This window comes from Eurytemora carolleeae, unplaced genomic scaffold (genome assembly GCF_000591075.1).
Source record: "Eurytemora carolleeae unplaced genomic scaffold, Eaff_2.0 scaffold353, whole genome shotgun sequence".
Taxonomy (NCBI): Eukaryota; Metazoa; Arthropoda; class Copepoda; order Calanoida; family Temoridae; genus Eurytemora; species Eurytemora carolleeae.
Window position 1 is genome coordinate 260,777 of NW_019396252.1, and position 11,169 is coordinate 271,945.

Sequence of the window (11,169 nt, forward strand, 5' to 3'; positions counted from 1 at the left end):
GGGAGAAATATTAGAAAAGAATTTAACGGCTAATCAGCCAGGGGTGGCTTACAATATTTTCCGGGGGATGGGAGAAATATTAGAAAAGAATTTAACAGCTAATCAGCCAGGGGTGGCTTACAATATTTTCCGGGGGATGGGAGAAATATTAGAAAAGAATTTAACAGCTAATCAGCCAGGGGTGGCTTACAATATTTTCCGGGGGATGGGAGAAATATTAGAAAAGAATTTAACAGCTAATCAGCCAGGGGTGGCTTACAATATTTTCCGGGGGATGGGAGAAATATTAGAAAAGAATTTAACAGCTAATCAGCCAGGGGTGGCTTACAATATTTTCCGGGGGATGGGAGAAATATTAGAAAAGAATTTAACAGCTAATCAGCCAGGGGTGGCTTACAATATTTTCCAGGGGACGGGAGAAATATTAGAAAAGAATTTAACGGCTAACCAGCCAGGGGTGGCTTACAATATTTTCCGGGGGATGGGAGAAATATTAGAAAAGAATTTAACAGCTAATCAGCCAGGGATGGCTTTCTGATTGAAATCAAAACAAGGAATAACGGAGTAACTGGAAGTAAAATGAAGTTTCTGTCGAAGTACCTTTATCCGGTTAATACTTTTTTGTGGGGAGAATGGGATTTTGAAAAAAGTATTGCGAAATGTTTAAAGAATCGGAGCCTGCATGGTTAATAACGGACTAAAACTTTCTAAAAAAAGGTTTTTGAAAAATTGATTTCCAAACTCAAAAGAATGCAGTTTTTATGAATTTCAACTTCTAGACTGGGGTTTTTCTATTTCAACTTCTAGACTGGGGTTTTTATATTTCAACTTCTAGACATGGGGTTTTTATATTTCAACTTCTAGTTTGGGGTTTTTATATTTCAACTTCTAGACTGGGGTTTTATGAATTTCAACTTCTAGACTGGGGGTTTTCATTTTTTGTTCAAAATAAGTTAAAAATGACCTGAAGAGATTCTTTATGTTCACGTTCATAAAGAATTGGTGGCGCGTAACACCCAACATCAGGACCCAGGCTGTACAGTGCTCTAGACAAATATATATATACATAGCACCCAACATCAAGACCCAGGCTTTACAGTGCTTTATACAAATATATATATAATAGCACCCAACATCAAGACCCAGGCTGTACAGTGCTCTAGACAAATATATATATATATATATAGCACCCAACATCAGGACCCAGGCTGTACAGTGCTCTAGACAAATATATATATATATATATATATAGCACCCAACATCAGGACCCAGGCTGTACAGTGCTCTAGACAAATCAGTTTTAATCATGTAACTTTTCTGTTGTTCATTTTTAAGATATTAATAAAATTACTTTTTTTTACATTAGAGCGTTACATATCGAGTCTTTCTTTTACTAAAGCTCTTCGATTATATGTATGTATATATGTCAGCCATTTTTTTTATCACAAATTGATTTCTTTATACTTCACGGGCAATGCCTGACACTTGAGCTAGTTGGTCTATGCATCTCCAACACTCACGACAAATACTCCAAAACCTGTATTTACTCGTATGTCCACATCAAACATTTTTTCAAAATTATTTTTTAAATTTTCTGAATAGCCTCGAAAATTCCAAAAACAAACTATAATCGATCCAATATGTCTGTAGATAATATTATTGAAACGGTTTTATGACAAGGAAAAATATTGGTAAAAAATGTAGAAAAAGTGGAAAATAACAACGTAGCTCATGCAGGGAATCATGAATTCACAAATATAATTGTCATGATAAAAATATTAATAGAATATTAAAAAAACAACACAATAAAAAAATGATAGTAACACGAAAGAAAAAAATATTACAAATATGAAAATATTGTTTGAACCTGTTGTAAATCTGCTGCATCAGACCAAACAATTCCAATGGAATCTGAAAAAGAAAAGTCTTCAGTTTAAAATCTGGAAAACTTAATGCTTCCAAATTTTAACTTGAAATATTATGTTTTCTGTCAAATTTAGCTAGAAGCTTATATAAAAAATTCATAAACAAAAATGTCAAATTCAGAAAGAAACATGTAAAATTATTAAGAAATATGTAAATTAGAAAGACAAATGTAAAAATAATTACGAATTTTATCAAATTCTTAAAGTATTCAGCAAACAACAATGTAAAAAAGTGTGAAAAAATTCTGTTTTAATAATTCTCTACAATTTTCCAATTTGTGAATGTTTTTTATCAAAGAATTCTTCATAATAATTTAACGATCCAGAATTCATTCATACATAGTATTACTGGTAAATACTTAATTTTTATTGCGTTTGATCTTCCTTGATTACAACAAAAAAGAAGAAAAAGAACAGTTTCAACAATAATATAGAATAAATGGACAGTTTCAACAAAATAATTAATTAAAGGAAGAGTTTACAACAATAATATAGAATAATGGGACAGTTTCAACAAAATAATTGATTAAAGGAAGAGTTTACAACAATCATATAGAATAATTGGACAGTTTCAACAACATAACTAATTAAAGGAAGAGTTTACAAGAATAATATAGAATAAATGGACAGTTTGAACAAAATAATTAATTAAAGGGACCGTTCTCACCTTTGCATTTCTCGCCATCTCATACCCTAGTTGGTTATCCTTACACATCAACTCAATAGGGAAAGAATCATGATATTCACCTCTAAAAATAATAAATCATCTTTTTTAAACTTTAAAAACTCAAATTGATTTATTTCGGAAATGTTTTATAAAGAACCAGCTGAAGGGTCCGGCGTTACCTGTGGAATTTTTTTTTTATTAAAAAATGAATGTCTTGTTTAATTATAGATTGGAAATTCTTGGAAATTTAAAAATGCTCATAAAAAGGCAGGAGTTATCCGCGGCATTTGTTGTTTTGAGCGCTCAAGTCGTCTTTGTTTACCTGAAAACGTTTGGTCCACAGGTCTCCCAGAGAAATGAGTTACCGGCCGACATTCTTATACTATGCCAGAACTCAACTAGATCTAGACCGTGCCTTTTTGCTAAAATTAAAGCATGATTGTCTGATAAAGATAAAAATAAGATGTGCACGCTCTCACGCAGAATTCGAGCAGTATTTTGCCATTACTGCTTTAAACTTAAGTTAGAAACAAGTGCGTGCATGTTTGCAATTTTTTAATGTACATGTGTAAGGCTACAAAAAGTATAAAGACAAGGCCGTTGCGACACTTTAAAGTCAACGCTGTCTAAAATTTTGATGAACAAGTGTCATAGCTGTCTAAATCTAAGAACATCATAGTGAAAGATCTTAATTCAAAACATCTTTTACATTTAACTTATTCCGCAATTACTTACCAATTAGCATAGCTTCTGCCATTGCAATAACCTGAAGTCCACAGAGCATGTTAGACAGAACCTAAACATAAACCATGTCGTCCAATAAAATGCATTTGTCGTCGGATATATCAATACAATGCAGACGACTTTTAATTTCAATTTTGATTTCTATAAATCTTTCAAACAAGAGACACACAAAAATGCAGACGAAGAGTAGGTGCCTTCTCTTTGTCTACCTATAAACTTGTAATTTGAAAAGGCTTGTTAGTATACAAATATTATTAATAAAAAATCGTCTTCATTGTATTGATGTTATCGCCGACCCCTGTAGATAACAGTCCGTAAATCATTCAAAACTATTGGATTAAAAAAAAATATTCTAAATACAAAATTTAATTACGTTCTGAACAGCATAACCGATCTTTTTTACAGGCCGCAGAAAAGGTTTATGGCTTGTCGAAATTAAAATAAATCTGGATATTTAAAAATTTACATATGTAGAACTATGGTTAAAGAAAAATCTGCGAAATTTTGAGTTTTACAAATACTAAGAAAAATTGCAGCTTGAAAAGCAACATCATTAAAACGCTAAAATTGTATCGAGAAGAGGATAACGAAGCACCCTGAGAGTGTATATTACAGTGTCAAACCTTTGGAATCATTGCTGTACCCAGACCACCAGTGTACTGTACTGTACTGTAGCTAGCATCAAGAATAGGTTTTACTTCAACATATTTTTCCTAAAAACAAATTTTTTTATGGAAGGGTGGGGGTCAAATTATAGGAAGGAAACCCATTATTATTTTTACAAACAAAGAAACTTTTTCCAGGAGGAATTGGAACTTTTAAACTGAAAAGTTTAACGCCATATATATTTTAAAATTTTGAAAAAAGTTCAATTGATGATGACAGTATACAATATATTTGGTCAAATCTCCAAAATCTTTAGAGATTCAAGTTGGGGGTCCTTCAATGAAAGTATCACTCAGAGGGGGGGGGGAGTTGCAGTTGGGTAATATTAACCCAACCCCTCTATATCTTCTATATTATGTGCCGAAATCAATTTATTTTTGCAAAATACAGTTATATATCAATGAAAATGAAATGCAATTTTGCGCACAACATTATGATTTACACATTTTTTGAAAAGGTCATTTTTAGTATACGAAAAAATGCAAAAACCTTATGCGCAATCATGAAAAATAAGAAATGTTCAAATTGTGTGCTAAAAGGAAGGGGGTGCAATTGCAAAAGAAAAGTATTTTGTATTTGAACTATTCCATGAAAAGGGGGCCAACACTTCGCCATTTTGATCCACGCTAGGGATTAATAATTTTTTACAACTACTTTACAATGAGGTTAAGGGAATTTTACTTTACCAAGGGTTTCCCAGACCAACTTTGCCTACAAAATGTCCAGAGCACATGGAGGGATGTTTTGCAGGCAATATTGATCAAAACCCGCGGTTAAGTAAAACTTTTAATTTCCCGAAAAAGTAGTTGTACATAATTTATCGTCTTTTATGATGAAAATGTGCGAATCTTTTCACGAAAACTTCGCAGAGCGGGTAATTATTTCACTTATTTGTCCCAAGGGATGTAAAGTAATGTTGGTAAAAGGCGGTAAAAAATATGATGTACCTTGTCTCCGGCCACCCAAACTGCCATCTGGCCTTTCTTTAAAGCATCCAACCCACCTAGAGAAGAACTTATAACACTAAGGAATAAGAAGACGACATATATGCAATCATTTACAAGAATTCAGAAACTACCTTAGTTTTAACGCAAATATTTAGCTGCTGATAAGAAGTAGCCAAGAAGCTAAATAATAGTCAAAGGGGTACGTTACACTGTACACTTTACACAATAGAAGCTGTTTTATATTCATTGGAAGCTAAAAACCCTAACTTGATTCTTACAGTCGTCTTTCTAATACAGTTTTAACATTTGTAAATATAGATTGATTTAATTCAGGTCAATCCTTTTTTTAGTAATTTTAAACTTAAGTTTTTCTTCGTATGATAATTGTACTTTAGATTTAAGTTTTTCTTCGTATGATAATTGTACTTTGTATTTAAGTTTTTCTTCCTATGATAATTGTACTTTAGATTTAAGTTTTTCTTCGTATGATAATTGTACTTTAGATTTAAGTTTTTCTTCGTATGATAATTGTACTTTTTATTTAAGTTTTTCTTCGTATGATAATTGTACTTTATATTTAAGTTTTTTTTTATAAAAAAGAGTCCAATTAGACGAGAGTAAAATGAAAGACGATTTAATAATAAAAGGGCGCTTATTAAAAAGTGCGATACGAGTTTTCCCACTCCGAAATCTGAATTTAAATCTTTGAACTTGGTTTACATTTTTATTTGTTACATTTTTTAGATTAGACAGAAGCTTATTTTTAGAACATTAAGCCGGAAAATTCAGAAAAATCCGCCAAATATTTAGATATTTAACCTGTTATTGGGCATTCAAGAAGATAAGCTCCTTTAGCAGCCATTTGCTCAGTAAATACCTGTATTAGAATACATGTTAAGTATAAACATAATTAATACAAAAAAATATAACTGCATTTTAGCGACCGTTCGTTTAAAAAGTTCCATGTTCGATTCACAATGAAACCATAAAACCTAGTTGCCTTAGTAAAAATAATGAAGTTGTCCCTGTTTTTCATTCAAAATTGGTTATTTTAATTATGGTTTTCCCTGCTAGGTTCCGACTGACGAGAGTTCTCTTATTAATTGAACGCCAAATTTCTCGGCTTTTGATTGGCTGTTTCTTTAAACGACGCTCTGATTGGTTTGATTTTAGACACTTTCCAGGATATCAAATAAAGATTGAATCTATCTGCAGATTAACAAAAAGAGAAGATCAAGCATTGATCTCGGTATCCACTGCAAAACAAGAGCTTCCAGCTCAGAATTTAAAGTTTGAAATATCTATTGGGTCACAAAGATATAGGGATTTATAGAAAATCAGAGTTTTTTTTTACAAAGACTTTATTCCTTTAGGGCCACTTCAAATTTTGTCGATAGTCATTTAAGCCGTTTGGATTTGAGTTTTCAAAGATTTTCCAAAATGATATTACCTTGTTTTGTTCATGATCAGTGGTTGAATGATCAATCCAGATTTGACCTTGTTTAAGACCAGCCAGGAGACCAGAACTTCCTTCAAATACCTCCTTCACATGATGGGGTTTAGGTAGACCTATAATAAATTCTATTTTATGAATTGTACAAGAAGAAATGGGAATAAGTTTCCTATCTCTTCCAGATTCACAATGTACAAGGGTCAAATTGAATACGAGCTATACCGACATGGCCCCTTGTACTCCTTGTACCGGCCATAGTGAGATGTGGCAGGTACGGGCCCGACCATCCTATGCTAGCTCGCGGTTTCACATTTTTTATGGTGCGGCCAGACTTTTTACAGTACCCGGCCTATCATAGACCTGTTTGACCTATCCCGCTAGCTTAGTTTAGTGTGGATTAAATTGGTCCCGGAAAAGGCTGTAGTATTTATAGATAAAGGAAGTAGATTTACATGTAAAGGTCCCCACAATGCAAGAGTTTTTGAATCCTAAACGGCACTGGTATAAGTAGGACGACATTTAATCTATGCTGTTTGAATATTTATAATAAGATGTATGAATGTAGTCTTTGTTAAACCAGTGTGGATTTCTGGCGTTTCCATTACTCTTGCATGGTGTCCCGCCCATGATTTCCAAAGTTTTTAATGTTTTATCATTCTTAACAGCTTTAGGAAAGGTTCTGTAATTAAGGCCTAAACAATACTGAATTGACCTGAAAAAAATGGCAAACTCACAGAAATCAAAGAACCACAGAAATCAAAGAACCATAGAAATGCAAAGAAATCCTTTCGCAATGACCAATATCATTTCGATCTAATATTGAGCACTTTGATCAAATTTTATAAAGTATATTCATAAACATCTCATATAATTAAGAATCCAAATTTTTGCGACAACACTGGTTCGACTTTGTGACCTCATATCTCCTCGAAAATAAAGAATTTACCTGAAACAACTACATCAGAGAGTTGTGCCACTTCCGCAGGCGAGCCAACAACCTAATAATATAGTTTTGCCATTTTTTAAAAAGAATTTAACGGCTAATCAGCCAGGGGTGGCTTACAATATTTTCCGGGGGATGGGAGAAATATTAGAAAAGAATTTAACAGCTAATCAGCCAGGGGTGGCTTACAATATTTTCCGGGGGATGGGAGAAATATTAGAAAAGAATTTAACAGCTAATCAGCCAGGGATGGCTTACAATATTTTCCGGGGGATGGGAGAAATATTAGAAAAAATACTCGCACAAATAAAATTCCCCCCTTATGGAATTTTATGACAAATCTTACACCCCAATTTCGAACATTTTTTAATCCATAAAAAAAACCAAATTAAAGGTATAGAAGATGCCAGGGGGGACTCCCTCTGCAAATGCAACATACATAGAGCAGAACCAAACAGAACAAAAAGTTATAAATTAGAATTAGTTAACAATAAATATCTAGGAAGTTTTCCTACGGTTTTTCTTCCAAGTTTTAAAAAAAGTTTTCTTTAAGAATATAGTAATTTTCATTGTATAAATCGAAATTGCTTTTCTTGCTAAATCTTGATTCTATCCCCTTTCCCCTGTTATTATAAAAAAACATAATAAAACATAAATATTATGAACAGTCCCTTTAAACAAACCTTTATAGTTTCTGGATATCCCTGGCACACAGTCCCTTTAAACAAACCTGAATAGTATCTGGATATCCCTGGCACACAGTCCCTTTAAACAAACCTTAATAGTATCTGGATATCCCTGGCACACAGTCCCTTTAAACAAACCTTAATAATATCTGGATATCCCTGGCACACAGTCCCTTTAAACAAACCTTGATAGTATCTGGATATTCCTGGCACACAGTCCCTTTAAACAAACCTTAATAGTATCTGGATATCCCTGACAAACAGTCCCTTTAAACATACATTAATAGTATCTGGATATCCGTGGCAAACAGTCCCTTTAAAAAAACCTTAATAGTATCTGGATATCCCTGGCACACAGCCCATTTAAACATACCTTAATAGTATCTGGATATCCCTGGCACACAGTCCCTTTAAACAAACTTTAATAGTATCTGGATATCCTTGGCACACAGTCTCTTTAAACATACCTTAACAGTATCTGGATATCCCTGGCAAAGATCTGGTTTCACATCCATGATTGCAGAGACATTAAATCCGTTTCTTAGCAGGTTCTTGGTAACAGCGGTTCCTGTAAGTATACATTCGCTTTTTAGATTCTTTGTCAAAGCAGCTCCTTAAAGAGTAGGATTTTTAGATTCTTAATCTTAGTAATTTTTAAATACTAGTAATAGCAGATTTTTGTAATAGCAGTTACTAATCGTTTTTTTATTTGAACATTTTATAAAACTTCCAACAAAGTGTAATTTTTTTAATTTATTTTTATTAAACTTTGCAATATTTTTATCCTTAGAGAATGAAGTGTAAAAACGAACAATAAACTATCGTTTAAATACATTCGTTTTATGGTTCTTTTTTTGCATATATTAACTCTCAGAGTAAATATTTGGCATAGTGTAAGAAAAGTAAATGTCAGTTTAAAATAAAGAAGTTGTAAAACATCAAAGGACAAGGAAGAAAACGATTAACAGCCCTACCTGTAAGAGATTGTACTTTAAAGATACAAATCTATAAACCTCTCTTTTACATGTAAAAGTAAATGAATATCATTTTATTTTCTCTGTTATTCTGTAAACAAGAGTGCTTTATCTTTTTAAAGTTTTAAACGATTATTTATTTAGAATTGTACATTAACAAATATCATAAAATATGAAAATAATAAAATTTGAAATTCTTGAGCTAATACATACGAAAAATCTAGACTCACGGAGAGATGTTTTTATTTTAGAACGCTCACAGAGTACATTGGTTTCGACAGGTAACGGGGGAAAAGGGTTCAACTTCGGAGAGGCAAATAGTTGTACGGTGGAACTCATAAAAATGTGGAATAGAAAAGTGAAATTCAAGCAATAATTTTAATTGTATTTTATGTTGTAAAAAATCAAATAGTTTTATGGGTTATAGCTTAAAAAAGTGAATTAAGTCTGTATAGGGTTCACTGTACAGTTACACTGCACAATTGCTGGGTTTCGTGCTCGCTTGCATCTATACATTTAAAGTAGTAATCTGTTTTTGTTTGCCGATTTGCCTCAAATTATGATTGGGGAACTTTGTAGAACCACGGTAATGTTCTTAGCTTGGTTTAAGTTGAAAAGGTTGACTTTTTGTTTCCAAGCAAAGCTGGGTTCCCAAGCTAGAATTTAATGTCATTATTATAGCCTAAAGTCGTCATCCCGTTCCAGAGTTTTATGGGGCCCACTTATATGTTTGTTGCAAGTTCTTAAATTAAATCCAAACATATAGTAACATGAATCTTCGGTTATAATAATATTGTAAGATTAAAATCAAATATCGTAACGATGGAAAATGGGTTACAGAAATGTATATTTTAGTCTTACCTACATGCCCCATCCCTATAACTCCAATCCTTTGTGCCGTAGCTGAGTAAACGCTCTGTGATGTTGAAATCAACCTTCAGAAAAAAACTTGTTTATCATCTCTTAAATCAAAATGTATACCAACGTGAGTGTACTTCATACTTATGGATTAAGTATGAAAATAACATTTCTTTGAAACGAAAAATGTAAATATGAAAGTTTGGGAACGAATATTACAAATTCTAAAAATAAACACTTTGCTTGTTTCTACGAATGTCAGCTCTGAAAAAGCTCTCTCAGAAATGTAAATGTACACTATACAGTGTTACCCTTTCAGGGTGTCCCACGACATGACAGTTGGAAGACGACTGATAGGTAATTTTTGATCTCTGATAGCATGTAATGAGAAAAATTGTAAGCAAAATATTTTAAATATCAAGTCGTCTTTTATTTGTCACTTTTGGTGGACTGTGTGTTCAATTATATAGGTAAATAAAAATCAGTTAAATAGGGTGGAGGACAATTATGTGCAAATTAAGGATTTCTTTCAAAAAATTTGACTGCTAATAAAATCTCTTAGTTGCAGATGATTATGTACGTATGAATCAAATGTACTTACTTTAAAAGAAATATTTGTTAGTATCTAACAAATATATTTATATCCCATGTAAAAAATCTTAAATCGAAAATATGTAAATATTAAAAACAAGCATTTTTTATACTTTTTGGATCTTTATATTTCGTTACCTTATTCCTTTACACAGTGAACGATTATGTAGTATATAATTCATGTTTAGCATTTTCTGAAATAAATTTACATTAAAATACAACATTTATCCAAGTACGTAAACCGGTCCGACTATAGTTTGTACCGTACACACCCGATTTAAGCCTCAGCCCGAGATTTGAAAACTTGGACTCAAGTCTTATTCTTTTACCCAGGTTTAAGGCTCAATCTTGGAAACAACTTGTGAATCAGCTGACGATAGCTTGTGTCACTTGATCCCCAGCTTCCAGCTCCCCAAGAAACACAACTGGATCATACAACTAGATGATAACTAGTTGTCCTAAACTCCACTTGAAAACTCCACTTAAACTCAACTTTAACTCCACTTTCGAATTCCAGTAACCAACTGGATGAAATCTGGGAGAAACTAACTCGACTTTAACTCGACTTTTTAAATCCCAGTTTTTACCAAGTCAAGGCGAAAACTTGGATTTCAAAACTCCACGTCAAAACTTCACTTAAACTTGACTTTAACTCCACTTTTGAACTCCAGTCACCAACTGGGTGAAACTGGGTGTGTTAACCGACATAAGCTCA

The 11,169-nt window shown here is 32.7% G+C and overlaps 1 protein-coding gene across 1 annotated transcript in view; it reads right to left on the reverse strand.

Annotated features, from left to right (window-relative positions):
- LOC111699404 (3-hydroxyisobutyrate dehydrogenase, mitochondrial) overlaps positions 1–10,670 on the reverse strand; it is an 11,803-nt gene extending 1,133 nt beyond the window's left edge. Inside the window, exons 1-13 of the mRNA XM_023470078.1 lie at positions 10,593–10,670; positions 9,867–9,940; positions 8,499–8,599; positions 7,349–7,400; positions 6,400–6,518; positions 5,769–5,826; positions 4,950–5,005; positions 3,960–4,049; positions 3,328–3,388; positions 2,915–3,014; positions 2,593–2,674; positions 1,868–1,911; positions 965–1,046 (exon numbers count right to left, since the gene is read on the reverse strand). Of these exons, the coding sequence (XP_023325846.1) occupies positions 965–1,046; positions 1,868–1,911; positions 2,593–2,674; positions 2,915–3,014; positions 3,328–3,388; positions 3,960–4,049; positions 4,950–5,005; positions 5,769–5,826; positions 6,400–6,518; positions 7,349–7,400; positions 8,499–8,599; positions 9,867–9,940; positions 10,593–10,645 (972 nt within the window). The 5' untranslated portion in view covers positions 10,646–10,670. The remainder of the gene's footprint in view (positions 1–964; positions 1,047–1,867; positions 1,912–2,592; positions 2,675–2,914; positions 3,015–3,327; positions 3,389–3,959; positions 4,050–4,949; positions 5,006–5,768; positions 5,827–6,399; positions 6,519–7,348; positions 7,401–8,498; positions 8,600–9,866; positions 9,941–10,592) is intronic.
- Between the last annotated feature and the right edge of the window lie 499 nt (positions 10,671–11,169).